This window comes from Glycine max, chromosome 20 (assembly GCF_000004515.6).
Source record: "Glycine max cultivar Williams 82 chromosome 20, Glycine_max_v4.0, whole genome shotgun sequence".
NCBI classification, from domain to species: domain Eukaryota; kingdom Viridiplantae; phylum Streptophyta; class Magnoliopsida; order Fabales; family Fabaceae; genus Glycine; species Glycine max.
Window position 1 is genome coordinate 47,624,402 of NC_038256.2, and position 28,000 is coordinate 47,652,401.

Sequence of the window (28,000 nt, forward strand, 5' to 3'; positions counted from 1 at the left end):
CCCTTGTTGCGTAATATATATATATATATTAGAATTATTATAAATATAAATTAATTATTTTAATAGTTAAATAATTTAAAAAACAATAACAATTAAATAACAAACTAAAAACTACATATTTAACCAAAACTACAATTTAGTATTTTTTATTTTTAAGTTCTTTGTTATCTATTAACTTTTATATATTATTTGAATTAAAATACAAATAATATCTTCATATATGATTTATTTAAAATATATAAGTAAATTAATTTATTTTTTAAAAGTTTGGTGGGTTTTCCTACGAATTTTTTCCATCTCGGTAGAGCCCAACAATAATGGGAAGGGAGAGTCCAACATGTACTCAATCCATGCCATATCTGAATAAAGAGCTTAAGAAATATTAGAAATTGAGTTTTTTGTTTGTTTGTTACAAGTGACAAATTAAAAATGAGTTTCGGCTTTAGCAAACTTTAAAATTAGAAAATTCACTAAGATTTATTTAGTAGTGAAGGATTTAGGGGGTATTTGGTAAATGAGAATTTTTTTGATGTCTTGAGAATTATGATTCTGTAAATCATGAATCATGTTTTTTTAAAATAAATAAAATTTATTTAATTGATCATTAGAATCTTTAAATAATTTTTTTAAAATTAAAGAGTTACATAATATTTTTATTTCATTAAATAATTTAATAAAGAGTAAGATAATATTTTTACTATAATAAGAGAAAAATTATTCAAGAAAGTAAGATTATTCTCTCATGAGAAAAATTTCCGTGGAAAACTGATTAATTTTTTTTTCATGAATGTTATTTTTTAAAATTAATACCAAATATGAAAAATTAAGGTTCCCAACTTATAATTTTTGGAAAACTAAAAATTTATCCTCTATCAAACCCCTTAATTAGAGAGTATACACAAGATCTAAGGTTTCTAATAACCATTGTATACCAAAAAAGAAAACTTGAAATTTGGAGAATGAAAATGTTTTAAAAAAATATATTGATAGACTCACCTTAAATCCACCACAATGTATGGATAATTATGTGGATTACTAGGTTAATATATTAGTTGAATACATAAAAATGATAAGTAGATCCGATAGGTGAACTTCCTATTTTGTCAAGTGAGTTTTGTTAAAAAAGACAAAATGAAACTATTTACTTATTATCCTGAAATTTAATTTATGGGGCAAGGAAATATTGCCATGCATACCAATTGGTATTCAGAAGTAGCATTCCACGAATTACTAAGATATGAAGCTTGTAGTGTACAATATTGTGTAAAAGTGGTACATATATATATATCTAACAAGGTAGAAATATTCTCGAAATTAATTTCCTAGAGCTGGAGTAGAGGTTTGAAGAAAAGTAAAAGCACATATATATTTCATTAGGTGATACACACACCAAAGAGCCTCAGACCCTTTTGTGCATTGAAATCCTTTCCAATGTTTGCATCTTCATCTTCACCTTCTTCACTGCCAGCTAATTGTAATTGGTTTCCCAAAACTTGTTTGGTGTCTCCCTTGCTGTCTTCTTCTGCATTATTATTATAAATTACATCGATCAATGCAAAAGCTTCTCCCTCTCCTCCACTTTTTCCCCACGTAAAAAACGCAATGACATCTTTAGCCTTCAACTTCTTATCCTTCACAAACCGATTCCAGCCTCTGGTGAACACGTAACTTTGGCTGCTCTTCCAATAGCAGTATCGGAACTTCCACAATCGCATGAGTTTGTCATAAAACACAGCCTCCACGTCAACACTACCACTCTCATCAGCACTGCCACCAACGTAAGGAAAATAGCTAACTGCATGCTTCTTTGGGATGACAAGCCTGTTGAGCTTGCCCACATCACTTGGTGTTAATTCCTTCTGAAAAAGTTGGGTGCAACAAAACTGTTCCTCGTCATCACCCTTCAGACCTATGTGTTTCGCAACGCCTTTTTGGGTTTGACGAGTTTTGAGAAATGTAGCAAATTTTGATGGATAGGTGCCATCTCTAATCATGTTTAGCACTGTTTCTGCGCTGTAATGGCTTTGGAACTGAGGCTCTTGAACTGTTTGGTCGTTCCATGGAAAGTTTCTGTGGCACTCTCCGCTTCTAAGTTTTATGCTGGCGCTGTCATAAGCCATTGCAGCCTCTCTTTCAGATTTGAAGGTCCCCAACCAGATTCTCTGCTGGTGTGCATATATCTGTGCACCCCAGTTCCCATTTTGTTGAGACACAACGCCTTTGAACTTCTGTGCTGCTGCATTATTCTCTTCATGCCTCGCGCGTTTTACTACTGCGTCGAATGCAAATTTGATTTCGCTACAATCTGAACTTTCCTTGTATGTTTGAATCATCTCCGATCCCTCTTAGAGGAGAGATTAAAATATCTTTGAATATTGGAGAAGACAACGCAACTATTGGAAGAGGTGCAATGTTAGAAGGATTATATTGGAGAGCTAGCTAGCAGAAGACAGCAACATTATTTGTCACTTTGCTGATTGCTTTATGGATGAAATCTGGCAATTGTGTTGTACGAAAATGGTAACCATCCTATTAACTAAATTTGGTAGCAGTAACAATTAACAACGCAGTTAGGAAACGGAACCAGTTGAAACAAAAATTAATCAAACGTACGGTGGAGCAAATCTCAAGTACGTGGCCTTGGCTTAATTTAGGAAAACTAATTATTTATTTAGCTCAACATCTTATTTTTCCTCTAAGATTTTCTTCGATCAAAAAGACCACCAGAATGACAAATGTAACGCTATCCCCATAGCTCAGCATGAACTCCTGATATTTGCCAACTATACCAAAGACCCAAAACCTAATGTAATTATACTGTTTTTTGTACCGGACCTCGTCTTTGGTTCAAACCGTGTGTGTCGTTGGTTAATTAGTTACAATTTGTTAAGATATTCTTTTTTTTTAAATAGTAAGCTATATCTTAGCAAATTTTATTTCTAAGGAAACACTATGTGTAAGAAAGAGAGTATTTTCACAACAAACGCGTATAGCTTGAGAAAAATGTAAGATAAAATTATTTAAGTGATTGGTAAATATAAAAAAATAATAATAATACTAGTGTTATAAAAAAAATGTCCTGTGAATAGTTTAACTCGTATAAGGAAGAAGTTTGAAAATTGATTTTTGCTGTGTATTTTGAAACAACGGAAGCTAGTTTCATCGTTTAAGCAACAAAAAATAAAATAAATAACAAACATTGCTGGAGAAGAAGCAATGAGGATGAAAAAAGTCACATAAAGAAGACAATGGAAAACAAAGAAGAACAATACATGTAGAAGAAAAAAAATGAGAAACTGTTTGAAGTAGTTGAGGAGGTAGAGTGAAGGGAGTGGGAGTGAGGCGTGAAGGGATTCCTAAAGAGTGGGGGGAAGGAGAGTAAAGATCCCCTCCATTTTTTTCATTTTTTATTATTATTAAGCTTTTGAGAAAATAAATATTACTCTTTATTAAATGTGTATCATCTCCATTTCATTTGTTTTCTCAAAAACTTGTGAAATGAAGAAAAAAAAATGGAAAGTATCCATTCCCAGAGAGGGAGTTGTAAAGAGAGGGATAAAATAGAAATTTCAAAAAAAAAATGTTAAGGGTAGAGAAGATTAAAAGAGAGTTTGTGAAAATCATGGGCCTCCTTCTCTCTATAATCTATGGCAGCAATACAAATGAGCCCAACATTCAGTGTGAACCCAACATCAAAAGAACTTAATGTTGTCAACCCATTATGAGGGAGCAGTATAGAAAACAGAGAGCTTTGTACTACAAAGTACAAACAATAAGGTCAAGTTATTGTGATTTGATATGGAATAATTTTTAGACAAACACTATTCTTCGGACATTTTAACAACATTATTAGCGAATCTTAGTTTTGGGAGCGAATCGAGAGATGAAATGATGAATGATGATTAACCTTGCGTTTAGGCATAAATTCCTTGCATATCTACGTGTCTCTATTATGACTGGTGATAGATTTTACTTTATGTTTGATTAATATTAAAGTTTTTTTTAATATTTTAAAACTAAATCAATTCTTGTGAGTTTATGAGCTCACTGTGCAAGTCGAGTTTATAGGAACTTCTACTACTTAATTATAATTTTCAATTTGACAACCTTAATCTCATATATATTAAATTAATTTATTTTTCATAACGAGAGGAATTTCTAGGCAACCTGGTTAGTGGCTAGAATTTCTCTATAGATTTCCGCTTGTCTCTTTGGCTGTGTAAATTTAGTTGTATTTAGCGATATGAATATGAATGCCTGTTAATAACTTTAGTGTGCAGTACTGATATTTCTCTGTTCATAATCCAATTCTAAAACAGTATATTTAAAAAAACTCAATTATATACTAATTACGTCAGATTTTATTGATTTGTCATACTCGTTTTCTTGTATTTTTCTGCACAATTTTATGTGTTCAAACCAAGCAAAGTGATGTCAACTTTACATTTTGCATTGTAGGTGAAGGTGATGAGTCCACAAAACTGTTACTTACATGACTATACAGGTTAACAAAGATAATACGAGATTTCGTTTTTAACACGATTCAATTCAGAACTGTGTATATTCTATTTCTAGGTAAGTCGAATTCAGTATTAATTGCATGATTCAAGCAATTACTGATAGAAAAAGCTATTCATCAACTGTCAAGAACGATTAACAGAAGCTCCATATGCTATGAAAGTAAACAAGAAACCCATTAGGCTCAATGTCATAATAGTATACAAAAAAAGAATGAAAAATGGAATGTATATAATTGAGGAATTCGGAACCACATAAATAATTCAAAGTGAAATGGAAGTGAGGCTATCAAATAAAAACTTGAAAAGGACTAGAATACGTCAGATTCATTGTTATAAGTGGAAAAAGAAGCGGCAAGTCCCCACATGCACTGTTAGTTATTTATGACTGAAGTGACCAGTCCATTAAAGCCCTTCTTCCCTTTTCAGTATTCACCTCTATTCTCATACAAATTGTCACTTTCTCAACTCCAATCATTTAAGATTTCTTTCTCTCTCACACTCCGTATTTTTGGCTAAGCTACGTCAATAATAAATCTTCCTTTGATATCCCCCCTTGTCATGTGTCTTTCTTCCCCACGTCCCTCACCCTCTATATATTGCATGCTATAATCCAACTATACGATCAACCCTGGCCTTTTCATCCATTCAACTTCCCATCGCTTTGTAAGTGTTTTCCTTAATTTCCCATCCAACTATTCACTTCATTCTCTTCTTGGCTACCTTAGTACTTTTATTTCACGTGGCTTTGCATGATTCAGATTCCACCAAGAATGGCCACTTCATTCTCTGCCAACTCCCCCAATATTGCAGCAAACAAGGTACTACTATATCAAAAGTAATAATATTCATAAATAAATTTCTACCATCATGCACGTTACCTGCCTTACTCTTAGAAAGAGTAATATACCTTTCACAAACATTATAGAAAGGTAAATTGAACAGCGCTCCTTTAATATTTAACACATCTAAATTCACAAGGGGTCTAATGTGTCAAATATCATATCAAATATTTAGAATTACACAGTCCACATAGATCCACTATTACTACTATATTTATCCTCCATCTTTTTTCCTTCAAAATTTGTAATAGGCAGGTGAAAAATAACTAATTATATTTATATATATGATGCATTGATGCTAAGTATATCCACTATAATATCGTAGACAGATTCATTTCATGGTTAGAAAATTAATTGTATTTTACTTTTGTATGATATCTGCTTTGAAAATAAATAGTTAATAGAAGGAGATAGCAGCAACAGAGAAGAATCAGTACTCATGGAGAGAACTAGCAGAGCGGGTGAAAAGAAAACAGGAGGAGCCAAAGTTGCAAGCCTCTTGCTAGGTACTAAACAAAACGATCGATTGATCATTTTTCAATTTCCAAGAAAAAATAAATAAATAGTTTAATTTTCATGTATGGTTACTATTGATCAACCAAAAAATCATTTTAAATTAATTATTATAAAAGTCATCATATGTTATCATCTGTGATTGGATGACACTGATAATGTATTCAAATACAAATGCGTTGAGCTATTTATTTGTGTTTTTTTTCCTTTCATTTGTTTGTCTGGTCCCATAATTTATCAAGTTTTGACTCAATATATGTAGTGAATCAAGCACTAGCTACACTAGCCTTCTTTGGAGTTGGAGTGAACTTGGTTCTGTTCCTAACCAGAGTTCTTGGTCAAGACAATGTGAATGCCGCTAATAACGTGAGCAAGTGGATAGGAACTGTTTATATGTTCTCATTGATCGGAGCATTTCTGAGTGATTCATACTGGGGTCGATACTTAACCTGCACAGTCTTTCAGCTTGTTTTCGTTCTGGTATACTTTACTTTACCATTAGTCTTTTTATTGTTCAACTTCTCTGCCTTTTCTAACAAGTTCAATTGTTTAATTAATAGGGCTTAGCACTGTCCTCATTGTCATCTTGGCGTTTCTTGATCAACCCAGTTGGTTGTGGTGATGGCCATACTCCTTGTAAACCCTCATCAATTGGAGACGAGATATTCTACTTGTCCATATATCTAGTGGCTTTTGGTTATGGGGGGCACCAACCCACCTTAGCAACATTTGGTGCGGACCAATATGATGAGAAAAATCCAAAAGAGAAGAGTTCAAAAGTGGCTTTCTTCTGTTACTTTTACTTTGCCCTCAATGTTGGTTCTTTGTTCTCCAACACTGTACTAGTCTACTATGAGGATACAGGGATGTGGACAATGGGTTTCTTGGTATCGTTGGTCTCTGCTGTCATAGCCTTCTTGGCTTTCTTATTGGGAACTCCAAGATATAGGTATGTCAAGCCATGTGGAAACCCAGTGATGAGGGTTGCACAGGTATTCAGTGCTGTTTTCAGAAAATGGAAGGTATCTCCTGCAAAGGCAGAAGAACTTTATGAGGTCGATGGTCCACAATCTGCTATAAAAGGCAGTAGAAAGATTCGGCACACTGATGATTTTGAGTAAGCATTGAGATTGCTAATTTTCTTTTTATACTTGGTTGTATTGAATTAGTACACCTAGTTGATAATTGAAAATTTGAAACTTTATATCTGTGATTTGTTTATTATATTGGGCAGATTCATGGACAAGGCAGCAACAATTAAAGAGACTGAGGAGCATAGTCCAAAGAATCCATGGAGGCTCTGCACTGTGACTCAAGTGGAGGAAGCCAAATGTGTGTTAAGAATGTTACCAGTTTGGCTATGCACCATTATTTACTCAGTTGTGTTTACACAAATGGCTTCTCTTTTTGTTGAGCAAGGGGATGTCATGAACTCCTATATAGGAAGTTTTCATTTGCCAGCAGCCAGTATGTCTGCGTTTGACATCTGCAGTGTCCTTGTCTGCACTGGAATTTATCGCCAAATCCTCGTTCCACTAGCTGGAAGATTGAGTGGTAATCCAAAGGGACTAAGTGAGCTTCAAAGAATGGGAATTGGCCTAATTATTGGTATGCTGGCAATGGTTGCATCTGGTGCCACAGAGATTGCAAGGCTAAGACGTATTAGTCATGGCCAGAAGACAAGTTCCTTGAGCATATTTTGGCAAATCCCACAGTATGTTTTGGTTGGTGCTTCAGAAGTTTTTATGTATGTTGGTCAATTGGAGTTCTTTAATGGGCAAGCCCCAGATGGCATAAAAAGCTTTGGGAGCTCACTTTGCATGGCTTCAATTTCTCTTGGTAACTATGTAAGCAGCATGCTTGTGAACATGGTTATGATAATCACAGCAAGAGGCCAGAGTAAAGGTTGGATTCCAGAGAACTTGAACACAGGGCACATGGATAGGTTTTTCTTTCTCCTTGCGGGGCTAGCTGCCTTTGACTTCGTGCTATACTTGTTCTGTGCCAAGTGGTACAAGAGCATCAATATTGAAGATAGTGACATGGGAGACCAAGGGCAAGAGAAGGAGGAGGATGTAAATAACAAGGTTTAAGAGTTTCACCTTTCACCTTTCACCTTGTACAATGCAAGTGTGTTGAGTATTTATTTTCTCCCCCCAAGCATTAATATTAATGTATTCAGTCAACAAGAACTGCATTCTCTCTCTAGCCACCATATACTGCTGTGTTAGGCTTCTGTTTGCCATTAATTTTTTTTTTAAAGTGAATTGGATGTGTAAGCCAGTGATTTGTTAATTGGTGCTTAAATTATCCATTTATACCTTAGCTTAATCATTCCCAGAGAATTCATCGTGTACATTTCCAATTAATAAATATATTATTTATGAATAGCATGTGTTAATTGATGTATGCTCTTCTCATGTCTTATTTTCTTTTTGGTATGTAACTTAATTATCAGTACTATTTAGCACTTAGTTTTTTAACTTTTAAATTATTCTGTAAAAAAAATAATTAAAATTATTAATTAGAGGTTAATTTTTATGTATTGGAAGGGTAAAAATCTTTATTTATATTGTCAATTAGAAACATCCTTAGCTTGACATTTAAAACAATTATTATAAAAGGTGGTAAATTTATCATGATATGTAAACAAAATATTTACATTGCCAGTAGTGCATTTTAATTAAATTATATTAATTATTTTAAAAATTTCTTTTATATTAAAACTGGTAATTTATTCTGTGCATTGCATATGATAGATATTTATTTTTTAAATGATTAAAAATTATAATAAATAATTTTTAATATAAATTCTATTTTACACTTATAGTGAATAATTTAAATTATGATATAATTTATTTTTAATCATTGGAAATTTTAAAAAAATACTAAAATTTAATTTAGGAATGGAGATAAAAGAATATGGATTGAGAATGGTTAAGAGAGATTTTGTTTTCTTAAAAAAAGAAAAAAAGAAAAGGAAGAGAGATTTTGTTCAGACATTTTGAGAATAGTTATTAAAATAATTATTATAAAAATTAAAATTTTTATCTAAATAATAATTTATTATAATTTATTATTAGATAACAATGTAAAACTTTTTTATTCAATCATCAACACATAACATTTTTTATTTGAAGACACACAACCTTTTTTTCTCATCTATCAAACCTGGAACTCACACTAAAATAAATTGATATCATAAAATTCTAATTCAAAATATATTAAATCAAATTAGTCCATTTTGTCAACTCTCCTTTCACCAACTATCCACATATTTTGTTTGTCCAGCATTTAGGTTGCCAAGCAATGGTTCATGAAGTTGCCCCTCACATTACATGATCAACCATGCATTCAACATAATCCTAATCTACTTTATCTCGTTTGTCAAGAGACCAAACATGTGAAGTGCACACAACCTTATATTCAAAAGCTATTTCGCAAGAATCCCCCACCATAGCACAAAAGAATTTAACATAAATTGAAAAGACACTTTAACATGTAACCACAATATTAAATACCGATGTCTTTCTGTCCAAAAAGACATATGTCAGTAAATTCATGTGATATAGGCCTTGCGTGTAAGAAAAACAACCATGAAACAATTATAATATTATATAGAATTAGGATATAATGAAATTTCTACTTAGTTGTTGAAGTCATCATCATCAATACTATTACACATCAAATTCCCTAAAAAAATATATGAAAAGGCCAAATCTTCTTCTCCTGCCTTATCACACTTTTAATCTAAGCTCTCAACGCAGCAAGTCATAGAACAAACAAACAACTGAAATTATCACAGATCTAAAAGTTAAGACCTACACGTCTATACCGTTGTTCACACCGATCAATACTAGTGTTGGGTATTCAAAATTATCAAATGATCATTATATTAGTAAATTTCAGTATTATCTAATGAATCACAATATTAATCCACTTTTGCAAATCCAATTGGTTGAAGCTCACATGCCACAAGAATATTAAAATAGAAATATTCTCTTTGTATCAGTCAAAATAGAAATATTCTTTTGGGGTATAAAGTCACTAAGTTGGATTCATCATATATATATAGCGAGAACACCAGTCAGTTTTCACATTTTACCAAATATTATCCGATGACTGTTTACATTATTACTATTTTTTTAAGTATATTTTGTATTATTTGATAATTAAGGTTTATACAAGGATCATCATTTTTTTTTGGTAAATTTATACAAGTATCATCTAATTAGCATTTTACCGTATTTGAAAGCCAACTAAGGAGACATGGGACAGATTTATTTTTCTTGTTTTCTAGATACTGGGACAGATTTCATATTATATGAAGCATCATGCAAATGCAACTATATATAAGGCAAGAATGTATCATCTTCTCTTGGCTGTGCTGCTGCCAAACGCCATGGCATGCAAGCTAATCATTCACTTAAATAGCCAAATACATGTGCAAGAACATGAAGATTACAAGCATTACTTAAAGATCCCATGAATTGTTTGCCTCCACCGATGACACAGCAAGCTGTCATGGTTACGTGTTCTCACATCATATTCAACATTGCAAATTAATGAAGATTATATATTTACATGGGTTGAGGAATTATGAAGAAAAAGCGATGTCCTTAGTTAAAAATTTCAATTAGTTTCACTTGAACAAAACATCATGTTTTATTATGCCAAAAATGTTGGAATGGGTTAAATAATAAAAAATTATAAATTATTAAAGAATCAATTTTTTAATACAGAAATAATCATTATATTTAATGTTTTAAGTATCAAGTAACCCTAAATATAATGATTTTAATAAAAAAAAAGTTACTTGAAATTGTTTAATTGATCAGAAAACTATATTTATATATTTTAAATTACTTTAAGAAATCATGTTTGATATTAAGCATTTAATGACTAAAAAAAATATAAAGCATCTAATGAGTTTTTTATATAATAAATAATTATTTTATATTCTTAAATAAATCAATTTTTAGAGAATGAGATTTCTCAGAATCGGATCCCTTAATAAATTTTTAAAACAAAATTATCTAAAAAAAGGAATTTAAAAAAGTATATTTGGTTAATATGTTTACAGCCAGTAATTATTCAAAAAAATCATATTTTAAAGTATTTATTATTTAACGAGTTTTACTTTTAATATAATGGATAAATATTAAAAAAAACATTTTTTTTATTTCCTTTATGTGTTCATGAATACACAATATAAAAAGAAAATAGAAAATAACACCTTAAAGGAGTACATAAAGGGATAGAATAGATTTTTTTTTTCTAAAAAATCTAAATTGGGTATAGAAGAATTATAAAAGGAAAAAGTCTGTTGGGTTGAATCTAGCAGCGCCAAAATAAAGTAGGATGGGTAAGACAGAGGGAAAAGGCAACAATTGGAATATTTCAAATTTTAATGTGCTAACATAAGGATAATATGATAGGATGTTCGTAACATGACATCACATTTAGTTTAGTGTCCGTAAAAAAAAAATGGTGATAGCAGAAGGCATGCGAATTTTAGAAGCTGAGCCAAGACTCGCCATTAATTATTAGTTATCATGTAGCAAATTAGAAGCTGTTTGATAAAAATTTGAAAAACTAGAAAATTCTGCACAATTCAAACCTCGCTAAAAAAAAATTATAACACTATCACATTCCAGACTTGCGCAATTCATCAGTTCCATGTGCGAAGTGACACCTTTCCCCAAAAGTGCAGGAACCTTTGGCAAAGTTTTCGCACAGCTTAGTCTTGAAGTTGCTTGTAGGGGCAGAAGTCTGCGAAGTAAAGCTTTTCATTGGAGGCCCAGAGGCAGAACTAACATTTAGAATAACTTCGTGAACCATGGCACTGGCTTGTTTGATCTGATCAAAACTGCCTTCAAGCTCGATGTTTCTAAGGTTAGGATCCGTGTCATGATCCCTTATGGAAAGTTTAGCTCCTGTTACACGACATATTTGCTTCGAGTTGACACCATTTTTTCCAATGACAGCTCCAGCTAAGGAAGCATTGATACTGATTTTTGCAGTAGCCGAGGCTCCAAAGCTGGCAGCAGCTCCATGAGCTGGATGTGGGGGCTCAACTCGCCCACCTACCCTGCTGCTTGGCATTTGTCCCAAAACACGGGGATCTTCATATGATGGGGCTGTAGGCCTGCCAAGCTCCCACTCACCATGGGCAAAGTGACATTTGTCACCAAATTTGCAACCTTCAGCTGTATTAAACTTGTTGCACAATCGGGTTTTAACAACTGGAGGAGAAGATCCATCGGGGAAGGATGGTGGAACAGGGTTTCTCCCAACTTGAGGAGTAACAGGATTGCTACCAACATTGATCAGTTGAGAGACAGCTTTAAAGCCACCAGGAACATAATGCAGGAAGTGGCATCCTTCACCAAATGGACAGCCGGAGGTGCTGCATAATAAATGAAAGCAGATGACATAAGGCTAACATATAACTAACTGATAAGATTCAGATAGGATTCACATAAAACGCATCAAATCACAATGATTGATGACCAAAGTAACAAACAATACTGAATACCCAATGACAGAAAATAAAAAAGGGTCCAGACCTATAGTATACAGTATATCACAAATAAGATGGCACACTTGGAAGTTCAAGTATTCTAATGACAAAATAAGAGAATAGTGCATGGTTACATGATAAATTGATAATTAAATACAAATAACTAAAATGGAGAAATTTGAGCACCTCTTATGACAGAAAACATATGAAACAAATTCCAGCATGGTATGTCTAACTCACAAAATTCAAAATAATAGAGAAACCATAAATCATCTTCAAGCCTAAAATAATACTGCTCAGTATTCAGCAGTAAAGCAACAATACTCAATCTGATTTCTCATAAAAGAAGCAGCAAATAGAGAGGCTACAAACATCAAATTGCTAAATGCAAGTACATTAACAACATAAATTCATTCAGCCAGGTCACTCCAGACTACCTAGGGAGCAACAGTTCAGAACTGAATAAAAAAAATCTGAAAATAAGAAGAGAAATAAAAAAAAAAATCTTTAAATGGGTTGCAAGAAAGAGACCAGAGGGTCACATAATGGTCTCATGAGGGTGCACGGGGGGTCAAGCAGAAGTTGCAAGGTAGGAGAGGAGAGAAGTGAGGTATGATAGTTATGAACTTTGACAGGGTTTTCTACAGGCTGAAACCCTTTTTACCCAAAATTAACTCCATAAAACACCCCTCTTAATGTTAATATTGGAGGGTATTCACAAGATTTTGGCCACCATCAGCATAGTGGTGATAGAGCACCACAAAAATAATTTCCTCCTTCCTATTTCTCCTCTCAAAAAAATGTTGGAAATTTGATATTTCTATCCTATCCTATCTCCCTCCTTACTTCCTTCCCCTCCCTTTCTACCCAAACAAATAGAGGGTTAGAGATCACACTCCCAGTGTTATAACATTCACAAGCAATCAAATACAATAGTATACCATCACGGCATGCAAGGGCTGTAACTTGCAAGACACAGTTATTAAACACTCATAGCACACATCTGTGCTTCTAAAGCAGAAAGCAAATGAGAAAAGATGGTGACAGCACAATTTTTAATTCTTCAATAAGAGCTACTCCCTTTGGTCCTTATTATAAGGCACTTTGGGAATCAATTACACAGACCAATAAAGTAATTAATTCAGCTGATTTTATCAATTTTTTTTTATAAAATGTTGCTAAATGTACCAATTATACCCTTTTTAATAATCATTAACTTGTTATGTTAGATGTGAAAACATTAAAGTTCAAGAGTATTATGAACCAATATCAATAAAAAGTACAAATACTTAAGAATATTTAATAACGGCAACTAATGGAAAAAAGATTCAATGCTTCATAGGAATTCTAAAATGCCTTATACAAAAGACTATCAATTCCTTCTAAACTCTGCCTTATAATCAGGACCAGAGGAAGTAATATCAGCACAATTTCATCTGCAATCCAAATAGAGATAATCACCATAATAAATCAGAAATGACAATAAATTTGAACAGAAATTCAAACACGTGAATCATTGCAAATCAGCAGCTCCCTCAGTGTATAGCAATTGTCAGTATAATGTGCAAATCGGTAGTGATCAAAATGGCTGATCAATTACTATATGTTCAAGGATGACCCACTTTAGTATCAAAAAAGGCTTTTAACAATTTTTTTAATTCAGACTCATACAATAGAAAACATTAATGGAAAAAAAATCAGGAACAAACTCATAACCACTAAATGTTTCAAGTCAGATAGATAACCAAAGCAAGGGAAGACAGCAAAGTCGAGTCAAACCTTGTGCCAGAAATCACAGGTTTAATCCTAATATTTTACAAGTGTTTGTAAGAGGTCTACTTTAATAAAAAGCAGAAACAGAATATGTATCGTAAAAGGAACTAAAAACATATATTAAGCTCCAATCGACAAAGACCACTTTCTAGCACAGACGGGTGAAACATATTGCAAAATTATCAACATAAAATTCAGCATCAGCATAGCATGGCCTTGCCCACCATCAAGCAGGAGAAGGATGTCAAAACTTCTACAGTAGTAACTTAGTAGAATCAGGATGACAAAAATACAAAACAAATAACAGGCATATCGACAGCATAGCCAATTGTGTATATATATATATATGGGGAGGGAATCCACTTACTCCCAGAGTAAGTTTCAAAAGTTACTCCTAATCTGAATCCTTTATTTTATTTTAAATGAATGGCTCAGATTAAACCATTAAAAATCCACACATGACCTCTTCTTCTCAACCCTACCCAGTGTTTCTCTGTTCTCAGTCTGAGACACCTCCGCCCAGTCAGCTACACTGCCGCCAACAACCAGTCTGAGACTCCACCACTCATGTTCCAACTGATCCTCTTGTTGATTCATTTTTGTGTGTTAAGAATCCCAAATTTTCAATGAATAATACACTTTGTTCAATTGCACCAAAGTTCCTTGTTAGAAAACCCCAAATGTCAATTCATAGCGACCATTGTGTTTGACTATTGTTATCAGATTCATCTCCAATCTAGCATATTTTCTTCTCAATTCAAACCATAACTTGTAGTTTTGTGCCCATGTGCAAAGGCTCTAATTTACAGGTGTCATGAAGCAACTAAATTTCTCTTTCTATTGTCTCATTTTGGCATCACCCTTAACGTAATTTATTCCTGGTGCTGAAGAATTGCTAGGAATGAGAAAAGGAAAGGATCCTCTCATGTCCCAAATGAGAGAAGATAGAGTGTCTGTTGATAATTGGAAAGAGAGAGGTCATGTGTCAATAGTTAGTGATTTAATCTGAGTCATTGGTTTAAAATAAAATAAAAGGTTCAGAATGAGAGTAATTTACTCTTGGAGTAAGTGGATCCTCTCCCACACACACACACACACACACACACAAACATATATATATATATATATATATATATATATATATATATATATATATATATATATATATATATATATATATATATATATAGAATCATTATAGCCAACATAAGCAACAACATTATTATCGTTATATCATAGAGATCATTTGAACACCAGATAATTTCACCAATTCCACACACAAATCAGAATGTAGTATGTTGTGAATGCTTTCAAGCATCATTCGACTTATGTTTTTGGTCTCTATTGATAGAAATAGAACATGTCTTAAGCCATGTACTGCTCTAGTCATTTCAGAGATCTGTGTCAGACCTCTTTACTTGCAAAGATTGTAGAAAATTGTATACAACCAAGTATGTAGATCAAGTTATGCATCCCATAGAACTGCTTTCATTTATATATAGCCCAGGAAGCAGTTAATAGAAGTGATCATTCTTGAGAATCAACAATTTTCTGTTCATAGTCTTGTTATGGAAATTAGAAGTAGGACCTGTATCACAGCTTTAACTACCCAATTCATTAGTCAAATCATATGGATTAAGCTTGCAGAGATTGTGTATTGAAATTTTTGTAAAACATTAGAAAACTTATACATATATCATCATCAATGTGCATTAGATTTTATTTTAGATAAGTTAAAGATTTGAACCTGAAAAACTTTGTGCATGGCTTCGATTTGCTTCCTAAACCAGTTGGAAAGGAGTCCGTTTCTGTTACAGAACATTAATTAAGTCCTCTCAGTTAAAATTTCATTGATTTTTTATGATTCAAGTTGGATAAGATCAACCAACCATTTCTTGTTATTTGACCAACATTTAAACTTGTGAGTAGTGAGTATTTTCAGAGCAAGTTGCACGAGATAAAAAAAAAAAATCAACATCCAATAATAAAAAAGATAATGACAGAACGTAAATATTAAGATATTACTATTATCTAAAAGTGAAATATTGAAACAGAGCGTCTAATTTTGAGAAGATTGAGCACTATGGCGATTGAAACGAAATTGGCCTAGCGGTTTTCTAGGTCCATTAATTAGGAGCTTAGAAGTAACAGTAACAGTTGACGGGTGGAAAAACAGAGAAAAGTAAAAGCAGATTGGAACATGTAAAGAAAGTAATAGTAATAGCCGATAGCAAGAAACAAACTAGCTAGTAAGTAGAAAGAAAAGGAGTGAAGAGTAAAGACAAACCAGGCCTCGATTTCTTGGCGCCGCCATTGAAATTGAAGGCAGCTTCAGGCCTTCCCCTCTTGCGATCCATCGCAGAGGCAACAATAGATCCACAAACCGAAACCCTAACCCTAAAAGGCCAACAGTTCCAACAGACAGAATGAACGTCACGTGTCGGAACGGAACTTCTCTGGTCTTACCTCATCCAGTCAGTATGTTATATATGTGTGGGAAGGGACCGACCTTCGCAAGGTTAGATCTATGGACATCATACCCTATCTGTCTATCTCTCTCTCTCTTATCTCATCAATTTTCTCTTTCTTTTTATTCTTCTCCACTTGCGGAAAATTTTGAGTAAAATCAAAGAAGAAAAAAATAGAAAATAAAAATATATTATTTGGATGGATATAAATAAGAAAGAAAAAAAAATCTCTTTATTTATTTGAATGATTAAAAAGTGGATAAATTTATAAATATTTTTATAATAATTAAAAAAGGTTCATTATTTTTTCTTAACGTAAAATTATTTGATATTTTTTAACAATTATAAAAAATAATATTTTTTAATAAATTAAAAGAAAAATCATCATCTACTCCCCATTTTATACCAATTTGTTATGGGTCTTGAACAATAACTTTCTTCTCATGATATTTGTGTTAGGTATTTACCAATTTTAATAATAATTAATTTCTATTAAAGGATCTACCTAATTTTTTATTTTATTTGTATGGAAAAAATATTCCATCAACTCATTAAAATTCAAATTCAAAATAAATTTCAATCAAGTGAAAATAAATATTTTTTCCTTTATTCTTAAATACTCCTAAAATTTCAAAAATTGAATATATTTTTTACTTGTTTCTCCTAAAAGAACTTCTTGCTGAGGGCGTGAGGCTGCTGCCTTTAAAAGATATACTGATATGCTGTTTTTACTCTGTTTTCCTTTCAGCATTAAACATTTAAAGCACTCAGACACTAAATCCATATGGTATTAGTGCAGGCAAAATGGTATTATTACATACTTCTTGGATTGGTTGATGTTGAAGCAAAGTTTCTTGGTAAGTGTTTTCAATGGAAGAGACATAGTATTACATGGAGAGCATTTCTGAAAATTGAAGTTAATATATTGGTATTCAATCTGCTCAAGCAACAGCAGGTTAGAGAAGAATTAGAATTTCATGAGGAACCTATAGGTCTCAATTTTAATTGTCCAAATCTAGATTACTTCAGTATAACTTAATATTTTCTTTCTAGTACATTTACTGTTGGACCATTCATATTTATTCTACTGAAGCTAGCTACCTGTTGAGTTGCATCATGTTACTTTTGATGATTTACATGCTAATTCTTATCTAATGAACAGTTGTGAAGGCATATCAATACACATCACTAACAAGTGTGATGCTGCTTGACTGCTGGTCCATCCCGTGTGTCATGCTTTTTACGTGGATTTTCTTAAAAACAAAATATAGATTCAAAAAGATCATTGGCTTAGTTGTTTGCATTGCTGGCTTTGTCCTGGTTGTATTATCAGATGTCCACGCAGGCAACTGAGCAGGTTGGTGGATTATAATTTCTTTGAGATTGACCCCTATACCTTGTGCATATATAAACACCAACACTTCCACAGACACATTTGTGTGGTCACTATCTTTGTTCTTCAAACTCATTTACGTACATGTTGATCTTGTCATTTGTGATTAGTAAAGTACGTCTTTCTCTTTATGGTAGTTGTCTAATGATATATGCACCATGCTATAGGGAGAAGCAACCCTCGTATAGGGGATATTCTTGTTATTGCTGGTGCTTCATTGTATGCTGTCAGCAACGTCAGTGAGGTAAACTGATTGCACTTCTGCTTTTAACACATTTTGCAACATATTGGTATTTTCAATTTACTGTGCGCACAATATGTGCACATACTGATATTGAAAACTTATTTAATTGATCCAAACTTTCAAGCAAAAGTACTGATCTTGAATCTGGGATCTTGACAGCAAAGAAAGAATGTGTTGCATTGCGTTTGGGCTAATTGAGATGCTACCACATGATTCATCCCCACTTATAGTATATTAGGATTTCATTATGTGTAATCTCTTTTGTTATTGTTTTTTCCTTCCAATTACAGGAGTTTCTAGTGAAAAATGCTGATAGAGTTGAGTTGATGGCAATGTTGGGACTCTTTGGTGGCGTTATTAGTGCCATTCAAATCTATCCTTGATTTCTAACTTCTACTTATTTGTACGTTTTCAACCTTGTGCTTTATGGAATTTGCATTTAGAAATCCATTTTATGACACTTGCTCAAACTTTGTTTCCAACAGCTTCATTCTGTTCATTTGTTGCATAGAATTGCAATCTTAAAGCTAAACTCAGATATTGATTTATTCAGTGGTTAAATAAAACAAACTATGTTACAATTTTAGAGTTAACTATGAAATGTTAAATAGATTAAGTAGTTTTAAAATATTGCTCAGGATTTGGTCCATTCTCTCTTGACTGATGATAGCATCTCTTGTGCATCACTTACAGTGTTGAAGTGTCAGATGGTGTTAAACCATCATACAATTTAGATTTAGCTTTACCAAAAGGAGAACTAGCATTTTAAAATATTCTCTGTTGTTTTGTCACAGATTAATGGTTCCACTATGTTAAATCTGTCTCTATTGACCTCTGACATGTGTGCCATCTTAATTCGCATTTTTGCTTACCATGAGAAGGCCTGATAGAAACCTTCACTGTCTCTATTTTTTCCATTCAGATGCTAGTGGCATATGTAGAGTGTGCTAACATTTCTAGTGTGAATTTTGCTTTACAGGTTGATTGGATGTACTGTGGCCTTTGGTGCTGTTGTTGTTGGTCTTATTATCTACTCTGGGTATGTAATTTCCCACTTTGTAAGCATAAATTGCTCATTCTTTGCATGCTGAATCACTGACACAGTTTGTCTCAAAAAGGCCAATCTGCATGTACTGTTGGCCAGTGAAGATTTAAGTTCACAATCCTGTTTTCAAGTTTTCCTCACAAGTACAGCGAGGTGCGTACTGTAGTTCGATATCTCTAATATACGAAGTATTTGCTGATCTGATTGCAGTGGTGACGGAGATGAGAATCAAGACCCTCATCATGTTGCCTTTGGTTTACTCGGTTTCGGTCAAATCTCGAGTTTCACCCCTAGTTAACACGGTTTCAACCAAAAAGAAGAAAAAGGTCAATATTAACACGGGCACGTGCGTGCATAATTTATAGTCAGCATCCCAGCATTATTATCTCATGTAAACATTGATGTAAAAAAAGCACAACGGAAATGAATACAACTCTGGTTGGCGTTGGGGGTATTAATTAAAAAATAAACACCAATAACCCAAGTAAGGTTATTTGATGGGGTCCCTGGTGCACAACAAAACACCTATAAAAATGAATGGAAAGCATAGTACAAAAAACAAGAATAAGCACACATACTTTACAGAGAATTACATGTATTGTGCAAGATGTAGACCAGAGGTATTGGGGTGCCGTTTCTCGAAACTCTTAACAAAACACTTGCTATGATCTTATCTAGGTATAGTGCTCCATCTCATACACTTTAACATTGCTATCTACGTATAGTGATCAATCGTATACAGTTTGACATTGCTATCTAGGTATTAGGTATAATGGTCAATCTCATCGGTAGCCCCCATAAGGATGTTGAGGATAACCACTTCTTCCCATCATGGAGTTATAATTTCCAGGAGGAAATCGACTAGGTGGTGGTGGCATCTGCCCCATACCCATTGGTGCGTTCACGCCTCCATAGCTTCCCATGCCCATACCCATCATCGGGTTTGATGGAGGTCTGAGAGCACCCACGCCAGCCCGGCCCATACCGGAACCAGATCCCATAGCTTTACCCATGGTTACAGTTGACGTTACCGTTGTCGTGGTGGGCTTCTCCATCCTCTTTTCCCTCCTATTAATGGCATCAAAGTCAACTCCAATATATGCTAAAGGGTTTAATTTAGCTGCAAATGAACAACACGAAAAGTCAGTGTTCATCCAGATAAGATCACACATTGAAAATAGTTTGAGAAGGTATAAGCACAGCACTCACGTCCTGATATATTCAAATTAACCAACCCCCTGCTTAGTGTATCTGCCCAAACTGTCGATTTTGTCTCAAACTTGTCCTTGGGCGGTTGAGAAACAGCACTCTGTGAAGCATGTACTCCTTGACCAAGTGGTTGATGGTTAAATGACTGTCCCAACAAGCTCCCACTGTTAAACTGTGATGCTTGATCAATGGCAATGGGGGATTGAGAAGACAAATAGTTTGCACTCAGTCCTGTTGAAGCTTGGGGAGCTGTGTGTGAAGGAACAAGTGCCATAGATCCTTGGTTCATATGTCCACCGTGAGATTGAGGGAACATGCCTGAAGAAGCTTCTTGAGTCGGAGAACCAGCAGCCAGGGAAGGGAATCCACCATATATATGACTACCTGACTGTGCAGGTTGATCAGCCTGATATGGAAAGGGTTGCTGTGCATGTTGACTAGTGGGAACTGATGATGGGGGTTGTAGTGGTTGGCCACCAGGAGCTGAAACGGCTTGTGCTGCAGGTTGACTGGTTACGGCTGAGAAATCTTGCTGCATGTGTTGGCCAGACTGTGGAAAAAAAGACTGTGGTGCCATTTGCCCTGATGAAGCTGAAAAGGAGGATGAGGATTGAGCATCAGGAGGAGCTGGAAAGTTCTGCTCTGAGGTTGTCCCAGGTAATGGTGCAGGGGGAAGAATTTCTGCAAGAATATCTGTTTCCTGTGATGGTGGTGGCATGGACAAAAACTGAGAGTTCAAAGACAAATGCTGAGTGTAACTGGCACCAGGAGCAGAAAATGAGACACCAAACCCAAAGTTGGAGACCAATTCTGTATTAGGACCACTTGACTGGGATGGTGCAAGACCCTGAGGAGTCCGGGGATGAGATCGAGCAGTTTCAGTGGAAGGACTGGCCTTAAATGGTGAATCACCAAATGGGTCTTCAAACACCTGCCAAAAGTTAAACCAACAAAATACCAGGATTAACAAAGAGATGAACTCTTGTAAAAGGATATGAGAGTAGCTGTTTTACAAACACTAACACAAAAAAAAAAAAAAAAAATTTGAAGCATGCATGAACACAGTAATTTGCCCCTCAGAAAGACAACACTTCCAAGTTGAGGTTCCCCTCCATTCATCATGGTCCACAAACAGAAGTTATAGTAATTCTTATGCTACATTTCTTAACAAGAACCCACCCACCTAATTGTAAACAATCAAGCATGCAAAATCAGAAAGGACAGAAACAACAAAACAAAGTGAAAAGCATTCCAAGTCATACATAAATTCATTCTTAATAATACAGAGTAGAAAAAAACAAGATTCAAATATTTTTTTATACTGACAGTATAAACTAACACAAATTCATACCAGGTTGAAATTACTGGATGCAGATGGTGGCAGTGCAAATGATGCTGTTGAATCAAGGTTTGCATTTCCTTGAGAGGTGGTGATTTTTGATGTAGAAGGCACAAGAGCCAATGCATTTGAAGAGAATGACTCTGATAGGGAGCCGAACAAGTCCATTTCAACATTATTAGCAGGAGCTGGGGCAGCTAATAAGAAACAAAAAGATATCATGAATATTGAATATAAAGCATAACAAATGTTTCTTGTAAAGAAAGCATAATTAAAGCATCATTACAAGCCCTTGAAAACCATCAATATTTAACTAAACCTCAAATGGCGATGATAATAATTTCATCCTATCTCAATTAGGATCATGCCATTGACGATTCAAGTGTGGGACCCAGGTGATGGATATATGAAGTGTTACATCTAGCCACACAAGTGACACAACATAGTTGAACAATCCTTAAAACTTAAAAGCACTTCCATACTTTCAAGTTCCCACTGGTCCACATATTATATTTCTCAGTTGGTACACAGGCATATAAGTGAAAAGTGCAATTACGAGCTTCACTAGTGAAATGCCCTGATATTTTCTCAACAGGCATTCACCCTTATACTGGATCTTGAATTTCAGTTTCAAATGTATTGAAAATTGAAAATTGAAAATTTTATACAACTGAGCACATATATACTCTATAGTCTACGCATCAATCAGTCTTACTAGTGACTATATAAATCAACAACCACAGAGACTCATTAATAAAAGGATGCCAAGCACCCATCTCACTATCCTTGCTACCTGATCATGTGAACAGATGAGGCATGCTGTAAAACGTCTCATACTGTCAACAAATTTCAAAGTTCTCTTACAAACCTCCATGGTATTTACCACAAGAAAATCACAGGACTTACGAGCATATCACAAGAGGTACATGCTCAGAAACACTGAACAGGTTGCCAAATGAAAAAAACATTTGTAATGAAAGGCATGCAAAGAAAATTACAAATACAGCCTACTGGAAACTTCCAATCCAATAAATGGTGTGCAAACCCCCTGTCCCCCCCCCCCCCCCCCCCCACACACACACACCTCTCTGGCAGACACAGTATAATGAATAAGAATTTAATACATAACACAGCAACAAAAGCATGTGAGTGATGAACCTGACGTGAATTTTAAAAAAAGGCAAATGAACTCAAACATGTGTACACATTTTTTCAAAACAAGAAACAAAGAACTTCTCACACCTGATACAGGAGGACCACGAGGATCAAATTCATCAAAAGCCTTAACTTCACGGTTTCCAGATGTAGCAGTACTGGCAGCAGCAGTTGCTTCTGTTGGATTATCGCTTAAAAGAGAAGATCCTGTAGGAGCAGAGGTTTGGCGTGGGTTATCACTTACAGGAGAAGAGCCTTTTGGGGCAGAAGCAGCTGAAATTCCCCCATCCCTGCAATTAAAATAGTAATATAGTTACAGATTTCATTGGGAATAAGTAATCTCCTTATTGTAAACTTGATACCTTTCATAGTGTAAAGGGCTTTGAGAAACAGCTTCTTCATAACTGGGAGGAGCACTCACATTTTGCTCAGAAAGTTTCCGCTCTAACCTACCCATTGTGTGATATGGTCTATCAAAATAATGCCAAGTGGCATTATGCATAGACGTGTGTGTGTGTGTTAGAGAGAGAGAGAATCTTTATGGATGATTTACCTTCCTTCCAGTGAATGGTCTTCAGCTTTAGCACTGCTACCTCTGAGAGAACATTGTATAAAGGACCGAATTAGAATGAAAGAGGTGCGTCACACAGCAACAAGCCAACAACATTACATTAATCCCCGTGTTTTCATGATAAATGAAAAGGCAAATTATTATAATTTAGAAAAAGAAAAGGATCTACATCGTCAAGTGAAATTTATTAAGCACACCAGAATGCTAGTCATTTGCATCGAAGACGCATATAAAGGCCAAATTACAGCACTATTTGCCCTTTTTTTAGCTTTGGGTAGAACAATGATGTGACTAAAGCCACATTTCCGTTGCAACAATTGCATGGTCAGTGACACCATAACTGTCAATATATCATTCTAAAAGATTAATTGTATAATAATTCAATAAAATCTCGAACACAAGATCGGTTCCTTGATTATGCTGTCATAGCTTTCCATCACAATATAATTTTGCCCCAACAATGCAAAGTCGGTTATACTGTACATCCTCTATACTATTTAACTTGTAACTTATCTTCTTTATTTATGGTTATTACCCCAAAAAATCATAATCACAAAACCGCTAGAAATAAACAACAGCATTAAATTTGTTATTTTACTAATTAACCATTAACTAAAATTTAAAATATAATCAAACATCAATTCTTGCACTACTGAGCATGTAGATCACCTGGTGTATAACTATTCTAGCTTAATAAGCAATCTCAAGTTAGAGTTCCTAGGAATGCAATTGATTTAAAACTCAGTAGGAAAAGCTTTGTTGCCCATAGTGGTTTTCCAATTTCACAAAACTGACCCATTTGAAACTTTTTTGACCTAGTTTCGCCCAGTTTGATTCAACAGAATCAACACAGTTCGAAGCTTCTTCATCTTGGGCGACTGTGAACCCTAAGCTGCTGCTTCTTCATGAAGCATCTGTGTCATTGAAACCTGACCCCTATCCCTAACCACTGTCTGAGACAGCAACCACCAAGCATTTGAATCTAATATGGTCTTCAGGTGGTTCAGTTTTATATCTTAGGATTCGATTTAGATTTTTACCCCCATTCCGATCTAAGGTGTAAAATTCCAATGTTGAATACCTTGGTTCTCCATAATAAATTTTAAACTGAAAAGCTTAAAGATATACTCATTTTTCTTCTCATCCACCCAAATATCAAAGCTACCCAAAGCTAATTGATGAAAAGCCCAAAAAATCCATCAACTTAATTAATGCAATAAAGTATATACAGATGATAACAACTGACAAGAGAGCTATGATCCAAAACCAAATGAACCCAAGAACTATAATTATTATCAATTAAAATATTATCTATTTCAGATTTTTTAGATAAAAGAATAATTTATTAAAGGCATTATCTCATTCAGATATAGGCACATACCGAGATGAATGCTGACCATCATCATTAAAATTATGATCACGATCTCTAAAAGATCTCCTGCTTCTTGAGCCATATTGGTCATCGTCAACACTTCTTCTACGGTACTCATCGTCCCTGTAACCATCTCTGCCATAACGATCATCGTCTCTATAGCCCCATTCTTTTTCTCTGCCATAGCCATAACCACTTCTATCTTCCTCCATGCTTCCATAACGATCATCTTCATATCTATCACCATAAGATCCACTGCTTGAAAATGAACCAGGCCTATACATTCCACCAGTTGAATTGCTGCGAAACCTGGTGAACCATGCAGGGCAATTACATATCTCCTCCAGATTGAGAAATCCACATATTTCCATGTCATATTATACCCAGTGGTTTTACATTTGTGATCTAGAAATCCGAAACAAATTCAAATACACAAATGATGGATATTACAAAATTCAGGGAATTAAGAAAAACAAAATATCTGCTTAAACAACCTGTTGTTCTTCCTCAATAAGGTATAAGTTTTTGTAGCAATTGGAAAATGACAATTTATTATATATATATATATATATATATATATATAAATATAATGAGAGAATAATTACTTGTCTCTGTTAGTAGAAGCCTTCTGTCTAACCTCCGTGATTCTTTCTTTATCATTCACAAGGAGAACGAGACTCTGTGATTTCCTCCTGACGTTGTTTCCCTGGTCTCTTCCACTGGAATCAATATATTGAAAATTGGACAATGTCTGTTGATGTGACATTGACAATATTATCAAGTTGCATTCTAATTTTTAGATCATTTCAATAATATTAGGAACTAGTATGATAAATACTTAACAGTTTATAAATGTTTACAATCAACAAAATGGGAATTACCGATATTTGGTGGGCGTGCTCTCTAATTTCCTCTATGACACGCTCTGACCCATTAGCCACCAAGTATTCTAATACCGTCAAAGCCTGTTGTTGAACAATTAATGCATAGACATAAGCACCGTTCTATTCCAAGAGAGTAAGATCAGCAGCAGTAAATGCAGAAAACATATAAGACAGAATTCTTAGAAGGCAAGAACCCATCATGGTTTGTAAATAAGTATTAAGACAAATTTTATAAATGATGTACTTCAATGGATGAATTGAAGTATTGAGAGGCAAAAAGAAGAGCATCATGACAATAAAAACAAATAAAAGATTCCAAAAGTAATTTCATCTGAAACATAAAATAGTTGTACAAACCTTGTAGACATGCCGCCAATTCTTGCCTGTGTCATTAATCCGCTTCCAGATTACTGCCATGATCATTTGGTATTCATGACTGCAAGGGAGCTAAAAACTGAGATAATTGTTATATAATATCAAGCATAAAATGATGAGTTCAAGCTTACAAATTTCTGGATGCCTGTGCAATATCCGCAAGAAGTGATCCATGAGGACCCCACGCTTCATTGTTGGTAGCATCAAGAACCTGTAAGATGGGAGAGACCAATCTAATTAAAATTTGCACAATAAGATTACAATGTGTAACTTCCAAGATAGTCAATAAAGTTTTTCTTTTATGAGCAAATACTATAGAAAAGTAAATTCAAACTACGGACTTCAAAGAGCAAAATTTACCTTCTGTTCTATTCCAGGAACTTTCAATACTTTCTTATTTACTTCTCTTTTACTGCAAGAAAAATGAAGAGAATACGGAATTTATGAAATAGCGTGGGGTTCTTAAAAGGTAATAAACACCCTAAATAGAAATTACATTCATGGCATGTGATTATACATTAATAAATAGTTAGACTTACAGTTCCCTAACAGTTTGACCAATGGCCTTCTTCATTGTAGCTAGTTTTCAGTACTAGCGTGCCGGAACCGTAGACTGATCAGCGACATAGAAATAAAAGCCCATGTTAGTTTTTTTTGTCACACACTAGTTCAAGAAAAAGATTTCTCAGCAACAACATAGTTCAAGAAAAAGATTTCTCAGCTACAACATGACAGCTACTTGAATTCTGAAAAGATTTTTTTCCAAGCAATATTCTTTGCTTGTACTAAGATAGCAGTTTAGAGACTTTACCTATTCATCAAAGAAGAAACAATATCAATATCTTCACATTGTATGATGAAACAATTGGACAAATGAGCATTAAATGTGTATATTGAACAAATTTATGTCTTCACTTCTTGGGAGCAACATTAAAACTGAACTAGAGTTAAATGCAAAATTCTATCACGGAGAAAGAACCAACATCACAATCTGAAAATAAGTCTTGCATGAACTTTCTGAGATCAATTCAAACTCTCAAAAAATGCAAATGAACTGCCAGATACCAATGTTATACGGTGACACATATCTCATGAAATTCACCCCATCGTTTCTCATAGCAATCAAAGTTCAGACAATCCGAAATTGTACATTGAAGAATTAAGACTTAAGAGGGGCACCATAACAAAACGTGAATCCCAAGCTAATGAATAATTGCAAGAAACGATAAAAGATAAAATCTTTATGAAGATTGATCGAAAAGAAGAAGCAGGGAACAAATTATACGAGAAACAAAGCATGAAAACGAAGAAAACAATTCAGAGCCAGAAGAAGCTTGACATGCAATACTAAGAATTGAGATGGAATAAGGAAGTTAAAGAGATGAATTAGATCCGGGAAATGAAAAAGTGAATAAATTGAAGCAAAACCAGATCTGGGTAGGCGAAAAGAGACGGAACCTGATCAAACTAGTCGGCAGAAAACAGAAACTGAAGGTGGGTTGGGTGTAGGGTGTAGACTGTAGAGAGAGAAAATGGGGAGAGAGAAAGAGAAAGAGAAAACAAGAATTTGATATTACGAGGAAGCCAGCCAGCCAGCAGCAGCAGTAACAGCAACCAGGTTGCAATTTCCAAAGACTTATGTTCAGTGAGTTATCTCAAAAATAAAATTACGAGGGAAAGAGAGAGAAACGAAAATACTCTTTGCGGTGATTTTATCTCACTACAATTTCGGAGTAACTGTGAAACGAAACAAAACTCACAGTGAAACTATTCTGCA

At 34.3% G+C, this 28,000-nt stretch overlaps 4 protein-coding genes and 1 pseudogene across 11 annotated transcripts; 2 read left to right on the forward strand and 3 right to left on the reverse strand.

The window, feature by feature from the left end:
* Nucleotides 1–1,373: 1,373 nt before the first annotated feature.
* On the reverse strand, nt 1,374–4,995 carry LOC102660503 (AP2/ERF and B3 domain-containing transcription factor At1g50680). The gene is made up of 3 exons (XM_026127434.1): nt 4,954–4,995; nt 2,762–2,803; nt 1,374–2,315 (listed from the first exon to the last, which is right to left on the reverse strand). The coding sequence occupies exons 1-3, from the start codon at nt 4,993–4,995 to the stop codon at nt 1,374–1,376; spliced, it is 1,026 nt and encodes a 341-aa protein (XP_025983219.1).
* Nucleotides 4,996–5,132: 137 nt separating this feature from the next.
* LOC100812906 (protein NRT1/ PTR FAMILY 7.1) lies at nt 5,133–8,260 on the forward strand. 2 transcript variants are annotated; one of them, XM_006606527.3, is made up of 6 exons: nt 5,133–5,183; nt 5,279–5,338; nt 5,757–5,865; nt 6,135–6,352; nt 6,433–6,989; nt 7,107–8,260. In XM_006606527.3, exons 2-6 carry the CDS (start codon nt 5,291–5,293, stop codon nt 7,963–7,965), a joined length of 1,791 nt encoding a protein of 596 aa, XP_006606590.1. In that variant the 5' UTR covers nt 5,133–5,183; nt 5,279–5,290; the 3' UTR covers nt 7,966–8,260. The 2 variants fall into 2 exon arrangements, with proteins under 2 accessions (XP_006606590.1, XP_003555644.2); XM_003555596.5 differs by having other exon boundaries at nt 5,139–5,338.
* Nucleotides 8,261–11,384: 3,124 nt separating this feature from the next.
* LOC100818781 (zinc finger CCCH domain-containing protein 14-like) lies at nt 11,385–16,728 on the reverse strand. The gene is made up of 3 exons (NM_001253206.2): nt 16,456–16,728; nt 15,916–15,976; nt 11,385–12,281 (listed from the first exon to the last, which is right to left on the reverse strand). Exons 1-3 carry the CDS (start codon nt 16,523–16,525, stop codon nt 11,519–11,521), a joined length of 894 nt encoding a protein of 297 aa, NP_001240135.1. The 5' UTR covers nt 16,526–16,728; the 3' UTR covers nt 11,385–11,518.
* A 599-nt stretch (nt 16,729–17,327) lies between these two features.
* On the forward strand, nt 17,328–19,830 carry LOC100813440 (solute carrier family 35 member F1-like; annotated as a pseudogene).
* A 66-nt stretch (nt 19,831–19,896) lies between these two features.
* Nucleotides 19,897–28,000, reverse strand: LOC100813981 (clathrin interactor EPSIN 2). 7 transcript variants are annotated; one of them, XM_006606528.4, is made up of 14 exons: nt 27,682–28,000; nt 26,763–26,836; nt 26,584–26,635; nt 26,355–26,434; nt 26,206–26,284; nt 25,846–25,929; nt 25,570–25,715; nt 24,974–25,273; nt 23,575–23,616; nt 23,384–23,470; nt 23,109–23,311; nt 21,879–22,063; nt 20,528–21,458; nt 19,897–20,438 (listed from the first exon to the last, which is right to left on the reverse strand). In XM_006606528.4, exons 2-14 carry the CDS (start codon nt 26,795–26,797, stop codon nt 20,101–20,103), a joined length of 2,562 nt encoding a protein of 853 aa, XP_006606591.1. In that variant the 5' UTR covers nt 26,798–26,836; nt 27,682–28,000; the 3' UTR covers nt 19,897–20,100. The 7 variants fall into 7 exon arrangements, with proteins under 7 accessions (XP_006606591.1, XP_006606592.1, XP_014628168.1 ...); XM_006606529.4 differs by having other exon boundaries at nt 27,035–28,000; XM_014772682.3 differs by lacking the exon at nt 23,384–23,470 and having other exon boundaries at nt 27,682–27,999.